This window comes from Simochromis diagramma, unplaced genomic scaffold (genome assembly GCF_900408965.1).
Source record: "Simochromis diagramma unplaced genomic scaffold, fSimDia1.1 OVJJ01000343.1, whole genome shotgun sequence".
Taxonomy (NCBI): domain Eukaryota; kingdom Metazoa; phylum Chordata; class Actinopteri; order Cichliformes; family Cichlidae; genus Simochromis; species Simochromis diagramma.
The window spans coordinates 15,057,119-15,069,191 of NW_024386831.1; the positions used below are offsets into that span (position 1 = coordinate 15,057,119).

Genomic DNA, 12,073 nt, shown 5'->3' on the forward strand with positions numbered 1-12,073 from the left:
GAGTCACATCAAAGACTAATGCACAAATAATGTGTTCCAGTGTCACAGAACCAGATTTTGCCCCTTGCTGCTTCTTCCTTTTACCCAAAATAGAAATCTAGAGAAAGGATTTTGTGCAGGACTTCTAAAAGTAGAAGCTCTACTAGAGAAGGTTTGGAGGTACACATGGACACTATGTATGAGAACTGAAATCAGGTACGCGTAGAGTAATGAAACCATTTTTCTGTGTGGACTCTAATCACATGCTGGCAGCCTAAAGTAGCACTCGGTCATTAAAACTTTATAACATGATGGTACATTTTATTAAAGAAGGGCAGGCATGTGTGAAAATGAGAAAAATAACCTGCTGAATAAAAACATGTACAGAGTATTCTCTATCCTGCATCAGTAACAGTGAACATGCATGATATGTTGTTACAGTTTGGGCATTCTGGCTGCATTCAGGCGCATAGAGACACACGAGGCTCCGGCTGCATAACGCATCTCTTTGATCATGCCAGTCCACTGTTTCTTGTCATCTTCATATCTATTAAAAAAAAGAAAAAAAGAGTCAAAATAAGTATAAATGAATTAAAATATTTTGTCCCCCCGAAATAAAATAAATATCACGTAGATACTGTAATACATAATGCAAAAGTAAAATAAAAAAACATACTGCCAGATGTCAATGACTTCAGAGGGTGTACACTCTTTGTTCTCATTCTCCACCATAGCAAAGCCTCCTACAGCATACAGCAGTCCGCCACAGCTCACCAGGTTGATTGAGCTCCTCTCCTGTGGAAAATCTGTAAATGGTGTCCACCTGCAAGAAGATGCACATAAATGTAACATGAAGCAATTCCTGTGTGCTTTTAATTTCCTGAAAGATCTATTTAAAAATGAGCTTTGTAGGCCTTACAGAATGCCTTTTCTCTCATCAAAACGCTTTTTTCAGATACCACTCGTGTCATGTCTGCAAAGTCCTTGCTTCCTCACACAGCCCAGAAACATGCATGTTAGGTTAGTTGGTGATTCTAAATTGGTTGTAGATGTATTCTGAAAAGTTGTTTGTCTCTCTGTATCAGCCCTGTGATAAATAGGCGACTTATCCAGGGTGCACCCACCTCTCAACGAGTGACAGCTGGGGTAAGCTCCACAACAATCTGCCAAGAGCATTAAAGACCCTACTGCAGTTTGTCCCAGGGAAATCAAATCCTTTCATCTTTCTGTCCAGTTCATAAAAGAACACTTCCAAGGGGGGTTATTTTCAGAGATAGTGCTGGTTGTCCATCATTTTTAGTCAACCATGCAGTTCTTTTTATGTTTAGGGGTTATTATCTTGCAGTCTAATGTTTCTAATCATTCTAATATCAAAATAAAGTTCTACTTCCTGCAGAGGTAATGCCTTTACAGGGCATCAGAGGGTGTAGTAACACAGGTTTCTCCAGCATTGCCTCTGTTGTGTGAACAAGGCTTAAATTACTTTATTGTAACTTCATCATTTTCTTAATCTACGAGAGACACCTCGAAGGGACGGTTGTTGTGAATTAGCACTATATAAATACAACTGAATTTAATTTAATGACAGGCCCCATTTCTCCATGAAAATGAAGGGCTTTTCAGTTTTTGACTTTGACCTGAATCTTTAATTTGTCAATAATCATTATTTACTCCAGTTAGATTACTCCAGTTGGATTACCGCTCACCTTTGTACTGTTTAATATTGTCTCCTGGACATTGGCTGCTCATGTTTGATTTAAAAACAGAAAAAAATGGGGGGTTGTGTAAAACATTTTAATGGTAGTGTGAAAACTGTTTTTAGTGAATCTATTTGTATGTTTTTAACAGTATCTATATCTTCTACAAATCAGAAAATCTAAATCTGGTTTAAAAAAGGGAACTTGTATGGTTTATATTAGCAGCACCTACTTGTTGGTCCCAAAGTCGTAGGCTTCACACACAGCTGTCAGGCCTTCTTCATTGACACCTCCAGCAACAATGATCCTTCCTTTGTGGATAACAGCCCCAAACATGGATCTGGGTGTCTTCATGGCAGCGACCTCTTTCCACTCTGACTTCTTGTGGTTGTATGCAAACATCTTATTGATTGCTTTACTTTATTAACAGACAGAAACGATTCCAGGGAAGAGTTAATAACAGGTGAAAATCGTGGTTTGACTTAACGTGTAAATATTTGGGGTATTTGCAGCCTTACTTCTCATCGGTTTTTCCTCCAATGCAGTATACCAGCCCGTTCTCAGAGACCACACAGTGGCCGTGGATTTTTAAGGGCAACTTTTTTGTTTCTGTCCATTTCATTTTTCTGTTGACGCAGATAATAAGGGAATAGGAAATGTTCAATGCAGAACCGTGAAGCAAGGCTTTTGTAAAATGTGCTGAACTTACTCGGTGTCATAGCACATGACGGTGTCGTGAGACTCGTTGGTCTGTAAGTCTTTTCCTGCTACAGCAAAGATGAGATTCTCAAATTCACCCATAGCAAAGAGACACCTGGGGGAGGACATGGGTGGCAGAGCGATCCATTCAGCAGCAAGACTGTCCAACTGCAAACAATGATTTCAGATTAAGAAAAAGATTCAAATTGTTGCTTTAATATGAACTAGAGGAGCACTTTCTACCTGGTAGAAGTAACACTGCAGCGTATTCTCTTTCTCGTCCTCATCCACAAACAGTCCTCCCAGCACATACAGGTTGTTCTTCTTTGTTGTCAGACTGACGTGGTTTTTGGGGATTTGCTCAGCCATTGCTGCCAGAAAACATTCATTTTCCTGGACATCGTAGGCCACCGCAGCTGTGTCGTTAATCATCAGAACCACATCTCTGCCATACATGCCATATCTGCGGTTATCATTCAGGTAACCGGGCAGTTTCCCCTCCTCTCCTTCCTCTGCATCTTGCCCCTTTTTCTTCTCAGGTAGCTTCCCCGCAAAGGCTTCCTTGATGATTTTGATTTTTTTCTGGAGCTCAGGATCAGCCTTGACGAGGTCATCTTTCTCCACTTTCTCCTTGAAGTACTTCTCCGGCAGCAGTCGGAAACGGATGAAGTCAAAGGCCTCCACCAAAGACTTCACACGCTTGTCCTTGTCCTTTCTGATCCACCTCATGAGACACTCGAACACCGCTTCTTCCTTTTCCACATTGAGCGCATCTGCTCCGATAATGGCAAAGAGTTCAGGTGGAGCAAGCCCCAAGAAATCATCATCCTTGGCTATGGTTTCAAAGTGATCTGCGACGTAATCTCGAGCCGCCATTGCCAATCTGGCACAATTCAGCATCAGTCCCAGTCTGTAGATGGCAAGGCAGCTTTTCTTGTTCAGCCTTTTCTGGAGATAATTCACACAAACTGTGAACACTGAGGGAATCTGGAAGCGATTGGCAGCAGTCAGAATATCCTGCACGTTGTCATCGTTGATGTCAATCTCTGCTGAGTACATGTAATTCACAATCACCTCCATAATATTGGGGTCAAGGTTCTCAAGAACAACCTCTTTTTGGCTTGATTCCTTACCGTCCTCTGAAAAGTAGAGCTCCCGGAAATAAGGACTGCATGCTGCCATAATGAGCCGATGGCAGGGGATGCTTCTGTCTCCGACCTTTAGGATACAGTCAATCAATTTATTCTCATTGAGAAGCTCCTTGAGCCCATCCTGGAGCAAAGTGCTCTGAAACAGACGAAGATCTTCCCTCAAACCTTGGGGATCCATTCTTGTGGGACAGGAAGTAGATTGAAGTAAGGGAAAACTGACCGTCCTTGCTGGTGAAGACAGAGAACTATAGACAGGCAGGTCTGAAGCCAGTTCAATATAACTGTGCCCCTCTAAATATAGCCAAACACCCCATCCATGAAGAATTCAGGTTGGCCAAAGCAGTGCGCTCACACAGCTGTCATGGAGTAAAAACAACTGATGTGCCTCGTCACCCTGAAAGATTAGTAACAACATTGTTGTACCAAACAGAAAAACACATCATCTCCTTATTTTATTCACTTTTGACTAAATTTAAAAAAAAAAAAAAAAAATCCACACAAAACACTTTTTAAACAAAGTGGCACCACAGTGCAATCCAGTGATCTGCAGGTTTACACAAACAGCTGGCATCTATACCACAGCTGTGAGCAGGGACGTCTACATGTGGAGTGAGTCAGAATTCAGTGATAGTAATGACTTCTACGCTACAGTGTGCAAGCCCGTGTCGGTGTGTGAGGCATTTCCACAGGAGTTACCAAACAAGCAGCCGGGGGTCAGCGAACAGCTGCAGCCACAGGAGCTCAAGGCCTGTTCTCAGACCATTGTGTCCCTTACACACACAGTAGCTACAAAAGATATAAAGACATCAAAAAATTTACTTTCCACCATCTGTTTGAATATCTTTATTTATATTACATTCAAGTTCACTACAAGAAAATGTTTTATATAGTAAACGTCACAATTTACTTTTCTTTTTTAGGAAACTGCACTCAGCAAAACTGTACATCTTTTAACCAGAGCTATAAGCAATATTGTCTATACAAGCAGAACAACTACATAAAATATGTACATGTGTTTGATGTTATCTCAGCTCATTACTTCCCACAGCCCTTGAAGAGTGAAGCCGTCCTTTAGCTTTTCAATGGCGAGGCCGAGCTCCTCAGAGAAAACTGGCTCACGGTCTTGTTGCTTTGGGAAAACAAAACAAAACAGAAATCAGGTTTATAGCACTTTTTAAGTTTTATAGCAAGCTGTCATGATTGTATTATTATATATATTGAGATTTTACCTTATTGCCATCTGCAAAGTAGGCCTGCAACCAAACACATGAACACATGTAGTTAAAAAAGCTAATGTAAATTAAAATAAAGCATTCTGCTTGTAGTAAATAGTTGATGACTCCCAGACACGAGCGCCAGGCAACATAAATTCATGTTTGTTCATTATGCTGGAGGATATTAGCTAATAGCTATTCTGAGAGTGTGAAAGCTAAACCTTTGATTCCCAGACGAGTGATGAGTGTAAGGGTTGCCAGCAGGCACACTCACAGTAAATGCATCTGTCTGCTCATCGGGCTCGATTTCCACGTCATCGGGAGGCTGTTCCACTGTGAGCTCTTCCAAAGGCTGCGGCTGAAATCGTTGTTAGGACAAACAGTGCTATGACAACACGATCAGCTGAAGAGCCGGAAAAGCCAGCTACATTAAAATATCTCCTTAACAGCTGTGAACTCAAAAATAGACTTGCAGGCTATTTTTGAGTTTGTGATTCTTATATTGTGTATGTATGCCTACCTTTTCTTCCATTTCATAATCCACTCCAAAGATGGGGTTAGCAGAGTACACTTTATGCAAGGAGTTGATTTCTTTGAGTGCATCTTGGAGTTTTTCCACTGGGTCAATCTTAAACCCAAGCACGTACCCACCACTCTAAAAATCACAAAGTGGATATTTTGGTATATTAGAAGACCAAAAACTAAAGAAGAAAGTCCCAATAATAGAATTATATCAGAAGACTGTAAATGACATTGCATAGAAGTTACCTGGCGTGAGCTCTCTATCACCAGCGCCAAGCCAAACTTTGAGTCTCTTATTCTGATAGACCACTTGAGAGGAAATAAAATATGTTATACACCATCCTGATCTGCATTGAACAGGACACATTACTTCATAAGAGAAACAAATAATAAGACTTCTGATTTATGTGGCAGACCACTTTATTAGGTATATCTTGCAAGTACCGGTGGAAACTGCTTTAATTCTTTGTAGCATAGATTCAATAAGATGCTGGAAACATTGCTCACAGATTTTGGTTTATATTGACGCAACATCATCACACAGTTGCAGCAAATTTGTCAGCGGCATGTCCGTGATGAGAATCTCCAGTTCCACCACAACCCAAATGTGCTCTTATGGACTACACTTGATGAGATGTACCTAACAAAGTGGCTACTGAGTGTGTTTTATAATCGTAAACACATAAAATGCATTTACAGATAATGACTGATTGTTTCTATTGAGCTTTACTAGAAACATTTTATGAGAGAGAAACATTTCCCTGAATAAAAATCATATAGTTCTTCTGTTTGGGAAATATGTGAGCCAATCGTGTTCAGGACAATTTTAACCATGTGGTGGCAATCATATCCACGCCTAACGAAGTTAAAGATACAGATAAGTGTACTTATTATTTGTTCCTGGCTGACTGTGTCCATTCACATGACATGCTCTGATAAGATGTAGGCAAACTGGGTTGAACTAGGAATTAAACTATAATGTTGTGTAATGTGTGTAACAGAAATCTAACAATCAGAGCGTCAAACTTTTAAAGCAGATTTAATCAGATTTCAGTTGCGATTCTGTATTTATTATATCTCAGTGATCACTGACATGATAATCAAACAGTTCTTTATTTAGAAAGATACTTTAAATTAACTGCAGAAACAATTGCCTACACTGTAGTTTTTGCCAAGATGTTTGCCAAGTGGTAACAATTGCTTCTAGAAGGACCTTGACTGTACTTACAATCTGGAGGTAAGGAATGCTGACGTTGAAGCTCTCATTCATGTTTGCGTGCCACACAATCCGAACATTGGTAATGAAAAAGGTTCCAAGGTTACCCTAAAACACAGCGTCATCAAAGGAAACTCACTTTCACATATTTAGAGATTATTTTCTATAATATGTTTTCACATTTTTTTAACTGTCATCATTTAAATGTGAACCGCTTAAAACAAACAAACAATGGAAATAAGTTGATCTTTGCGTTTCTGGTACTTACTGCACGCACACTATCATGCGTGTCTTAATATGCTTACATGTGTTTGTCTGTGATATTTATTGGTTTGGGATATGTATTGGAATTAAATAAAATCAATCAAACAGCTCTTCACAAAAACATCTCAATCGCCTGTAAATACTTCTTTAAAACAATGTGGTAACTTGTTCAATTTTAGTCTGTGCATGCATATTATCTGAGAAACACTAAACAAATATTTTAAAAGTCACACTAGTACCTGATCGCTGGATAAATTCCAGACTCCATTAATTTTATCATACACTTGCTCGCGGGGCAGGAGTCTAAGCTGCTTATTTTGAATCAGTGCAGCTCGCAGTTTCAGGTCCCGGTACATTTTGGAAGTCTCATAGGCTCTGTAACAACACAAGTCACATTTTAAAACAATGAGAAAGATGTATGTTTGATAGATAATTTAAAAACTCCCTCAGTGCTGTTTTACCTGTGGACAGCGATGACAGAGGTGAAAAGCCTCGGACTTCCTGGGACCACATTTGTAAAAATAAACTCAAATCTCGTGTTGTTGGACTTGGTCAAGATGTAGAGAGCTTCAGTTTGACCTCTTAATTTCTGGAAGAGAGTAATTACTTCCTAAATTACCAACACTTTTATACACTTTAATTCTTAGCACGTCAAAACCCCCCAAAAAACAACAACAACAAAAAAAACAATGCTGCTGTAATTTGTCCTACAGGTTTGACATTTGTCCACTTTATGTGAATAATGGATAAAAAAAAACCTGTTGGCACACTTAAGGTGCATCAGTTAAGAAATGTTAATGAAATTAAATATTTTTGATGTGAGGAAGTGTAAAAACATTCTGAACAAATAGTTTAAAAACAGAAACAAAATGCACAGGTAAAACGAGAGTTTACTTACTGAGTTGGCTGTCCTTGTTGTGATGTTAATGATGGTGTTGTAACCTACAGCTGAAACAAAAAAGAAAAACTTCAGCCCCCTGTCTGTTTGTCACTGCCTGTGTCTCTAAACCATAAATCATATCAGGTCTCACTGACATCTTGCAAACCTTCCCTTTCACTCTTCTGCACTCTCTTCTTCTCCTCTTCTGTGGAACGTACATCACTATGGATGGTTGACCCCAGGTAGTTAAACTTATCCACCTTCACTACTGCTGCTTCACTGTTAAACCTGTCACCTTTTTCATTCCCACACATATACAATCTCTGACTCGTACCGTACAACTGACCACTGTCTCACAGTCCTCGTACATGTCCTGAACCATCTTCACATACTTCTTTGTCAATCCTGACTTCCTATAAGCAGTAGCACAGTTCTTCTCTGGCCAACCTACCGTAAATTTTCTCTTGATCCAAAACAACAAAGAACAACTTATATTGACCTTCTCCGTCAACACTCTCAAAGCTAACATCACATCACTATTGTTCTTTCTGAGCATGAAGCCATACTGCAGGTCACTGATTGTTACCTCTTCTTAACCTGGCTTCAACAGCTCTTTCCCATAGCTTCATAGTATGGATCCTAAACGTTATCTTTCTGTAGTTCTAACAGCTCTGCACCTCACCCTTTTTCTTAAAAATCTCTATCAGTACACTTCTTCTCCATCCGCCATGATTGTTTTAAATCTGGTGAAAAAGTTCACTCCCCTCTGTCATCTCCATTCCTCCACAGGTACAGTGAGATGCAAAAGTTTGGGCAACCTTGTTAATAGTCATTATTTTCCTGTATAAATCGTTGGTTGTTACGATAAAAATTGTCAGTTAAATATATCATATAGGAGACACACACAGTGATATTTGAGAAGTGAAACTAAGTTTATTGGATGTACAGAAAGTGTCCAATAATCGTTTAAACAAAATCAGGCAGGTGCATAAATTTGGGCGCCACAAAAAAAGAAATGAAATCAATATTTAGTAGATCCGCCTTTTGCAGAAATTACAGCCTCTAAGGTTCCCGTAGGATTTTGAGCAGTGTTTCGGGTCGTTGTCTTGCTGAAAGATCCAGCCCCAGCGCAGCTTCAGCTTTGTCACTGATTCCTGGACATTGGTCTCCAGAATCTGCTGATACTGAGTGGAATCCAACTTTAACAAGATTCCCAGCCCCTTGTTATGCCCAAATAACTCAATTTTAGTTTCATCAGTCCACAGCACCTTATTCCAGAATGAAGCTGGCTTGTCCAAATGTGCTTTAGCATACCTCAAGCAGCTCTGTTTGTGCTGTGGGCGGAGAAAAGGCTTCCTCTGCATCACTCTCGCATACAGCATCTCCTTGTGTAAAATGCGCCGAATGGTTGAACGATGCACAGTGACTCCATCTGCTGCAAGATGATGTTGTAGGTCTTTGGTGCTGGTCTGTGGGTTGACTCTGACTGTTCTCACCATTCGTCGCTTCTGTCTATCCGAGATTTTTCTTGGTCTGCCACTTCGAGCCTTAACTTGAACTGAGCCTGTGGTCTTCCATTTTCTCAATATGTTCCTAACTGTGGAAACAGACAGCTTAAATCTCTGAGACAGCTTTCTGTATCCTTCCCCTAAACCATGATGGTGAAAAATCTTTGTCTTCAGGTCATTTGAGAGTTGTTTTGAGACCCCCGTGTTGCTACTATTCAGAGAAAATTAAAAGAGGAGGGAAACTTACAATTGACCCCCTTAAATACTCTTTCTCATTATTGGATTCACCTGTGTATGTAGGTCAGGGGTCACTGAGCTTACCAAGCCGATTTGAGTTCCAATAATTAGTTATAAAGGTTTTGGAATAAATAAAATGACAACAGGGCGGGGCGATCGTGGCTCAAGAGTTGGGAGTTCGCCTTGTAATCGGAATGTTGCCGGTTTGAGCCCCGGCTTGGACAGTCTTGGTCGTTGTGTCCTTGGGCAAGACACTTCACCCGTTGCCTACTGGTGGTGGTCAGAGGGCCCGGTGGTGCCAGTGTCCGGCAGCCTCGCCTCTGTCAGTGCGCCCCAGGGTGGCTGTGGCTACAATGTAGCTTGCCATCACCAGTGTGTGTGGATGACTGATTGTGTAGAGCCCTTTGGGGTCCTTAGGGACTAGAAAAGCGCTATACAAATACAGGCCATTTACCAACAGTGCCCAAATTTATGCCCCTGCCTGATTTTGTTTAAATAATTATTGCACACTTCCTGTAAATCCAATAAACTTAATTTCACTTCTTAAATATCACTGTGTGTGTCTCCTATATGATATATTTAACTGACATTTTTTATTGTAACAACCAACGATTTATGCAGGAAAATAATGACTATTAACAAGGTTGCCCAAACTTTTGCATCCCACTGTATGTCATCTGGACCAACTGTGTTTCTACTCTATATCCTCTTCATAGCGACCCTCCCTTCATCCTTACTAAACTTTTAACTAAACAATTCAAATAGATTAAAAAAAAATGCATACAACACAAAGTCAAATAATGGAGGCATTCAGGTGTACTTACACAAATTGACTCTTGGCAGAGCCAACGAGTGCCAAATGATTCTCAAATTTGTCACCAAGAGCCGCCCTGGAAAAAAGTGAACACCATGATCCGTTATTATTTTTGTTAGTAGCTCTCAGCATCAAGGTTATCATCGTTAGACTGAAAACTAAAAATGTTAAGCAAAAAACTCAAATGTAACGAGTAAACCCTCGCTGGACAACTCACTGAAATGGAATCGAGGTCAAAAACTCAAAATGAAAAGAAAGAAAAAAATTAAACTATAACAAATCTGGTCTGGATATTTTCAGTCTCTAAGGTAGCAAAAGCACCTCGGTCTCCGTTGTTTCCTTTCGTATCTTCAATTGAGTCCAGGCAGTCTATGAGCACCTCTCCAGGACGTGTTTTCATCTGCCTATGAACAGCATGGATTACAATATTGGCACTCAGTGCGTGCGATATAAAGCCACCGCAAAAACGAAAACACTTTAAACTTAATATATTTATCAGGAAAACCTCGCATCACAGTGTCGGTGTAAATAATGACGCTAGGCAATTAGCTTAGCTAAGCTCCATTAACCAGTTAGCCTCTACGGGCGGTGACAAATTAACTTACTGTGCAGTGATGTCAAACCTAACATCTCGGTCTTCCCACAGAGCATCTAAAACAGACGCCATGACTGCAGGTTATCACCCCCACAGCTCTTTGTGGTAAAGCTTGATGTACTTCTGCAGTCGATATTCCAGCTAAAGAGGCTAATCTCAAAAAGCCATCCAAGCGTCATAATCACCACGGCAACAGACGGCAAGCCGAAAGGTCAAAAATGTGTATCCGTGCTTAAGGCGAATACTTGATCCCTAACCATTTTCAGACAAAAATGGCCCCAATTCTTCTCCATATTTGTTTTATTTCAACCATAGTGCCAAATGCTTCAAATTTAAGCCTAGCTGGATTACTAATCAGGGCTTTATTATAAGCAGGTATGATAAGGAGGACGGTGCTAATTAAAACAAAACAAACAAAACAAACAACAACCAACACCAGGGGAAAACAGCTTTATATTGAAATTATAATGTTGAGTTGCTTACATTTTAAATTGAGATAATATTTTTGTGAAAACTTTTGAAAACCTATACTATTTGCGTGTGTGTTTATGGTATCATATGCTCTGGATTTTCAATTTTACTGATTAGGATTTTATAAAACGGCAGTACAGAATCCACAAACTTTAATGATGGCAAAATACAATTGGTAGTTATACCAGTTTCCACTAACTGACATTATCCTATTTTACTGCAGACACATCAACATAAATGGAATTAGTGGAAACAGTTGTAGTGCTTAAGTTAATAGATGCAAAGCAGACAATCATCCTTTTTGATTTTATTATTAAAATGTTTTTAAAAATCACCTGAGATATACAGACTGCTCAAATCAACATAACTTAAATGAATAAACTGCAGAAAACCTCAATCTTTACAAGAAGATCTGATCTCCAAAAGTTAATTCTGTTCATCTGGACGTAGTTTTTTGTGGGAGAAACGTTTCGTCACTCATCCAAGTGACTTCTTCAGTCTCAGCTGACTGCAGGTTTCCCCGATCTTATAAACAGTACATTTGCATAATGACTGAAACCAGCCCACTGAAGGAACAATGGGCTGGGAGGTCAGTTCCTTAATCTTAATTATGCCAATTCTCATGACCATTGATCAACAACCACCGACCAAAACCCACTGATCAAAGACAACTGATCAATGGCCATGAGTACCATTCACAGAGAGTTGGGGAATGGCTGCAATCACAGCATTGTAAGATGGTGAAAGATGTACAGAGTATCAGAGATGGTCTTTCCCTTTTCACGTAAATGGCCTCCTTGACTCCGCGCTCAAACCAGTGTTCCTC

The 12,073-nt window shown here is 39.9% G+C and overlaps 2 protein-coding genes across 3 annotated transcripts; both read right to left on the reverse strand.

Moving 5' to 3' along the window:
- Positions 1 to 272: 272 nt before the first annotated feature.
- Positions 273 to 3,923, reverse strand: klhl41a (kelch-like family member 41a). 2 transcript variants are annotated; one of them, XM_040028151.1, is made up of 7 exons: positions 3,509 to 3,923; positions 2,619 to 3,421; positions 2,386 to 2,543; positions 2,195 to 2,302; positions 1,909 to 2,094; positions 656 to 802; positions 273 to 526 (listed from the first exon to the last, which is right to left on the reverse strand). In XM_040028151.1, exons 1-7 carry the CDS (start codon positions 3,702 to 3,704, stop codon positions 415 to 417), a joined length of 1,710 nt encoding a protein of 569 aa, XP_039884085.1. In that variant the 5' UTR covers positions 3,705 to 3,923; the 3' UTR covers positions 273 to 414. The 2 variants fall into 2 exon arrangements, with proteins under 2 accessions (XP_039884085.1, XP_039884084.1); XM_040028150.1 differs by having other exon boundaries at positions 2,619 to 3,918.
- Positions 3,924 to 4,354: 431 nt separating this feature from the next.
- bbs5 (Bardet-Biedl syndrome 5) lies at positions 4,355 to 10,995 on the reverse strand. The gene is made up of 12 exons (XM_040028152.1): positions 10,787 to 10,995; positions 10,503 to 10,585; positions 10,192 to 10,257; positions 7,641 to 7,690; positions 7,204 to 7,331; positions 6,982 to 7,117; positions 6,491 to 6,586; positions 5,509 to 5,571; positions 5,261 to 5,395; positions 5,015 to 5,098; positions 4,756 to 4,779; positions 4,355 to 4,655 (listed from the first exon to the last, which is right to left on the reverse strand). The coding sequence occupies exons 1-12, from the start codon at positions 10,846 to 10,848 to the stop codon at positions 4,554 to 4,556; spliced, it is 1,029 nt and encodes a 342-aa protein (XP_039884086.1). The 5' UTR covers positions 10,849 to 10,995; the 3' UTR covers positions 4,355 to 4,553.
- Between the last annotated feature and the right edge of the window lie 1,078 nt (positions 10,996 to 12,073).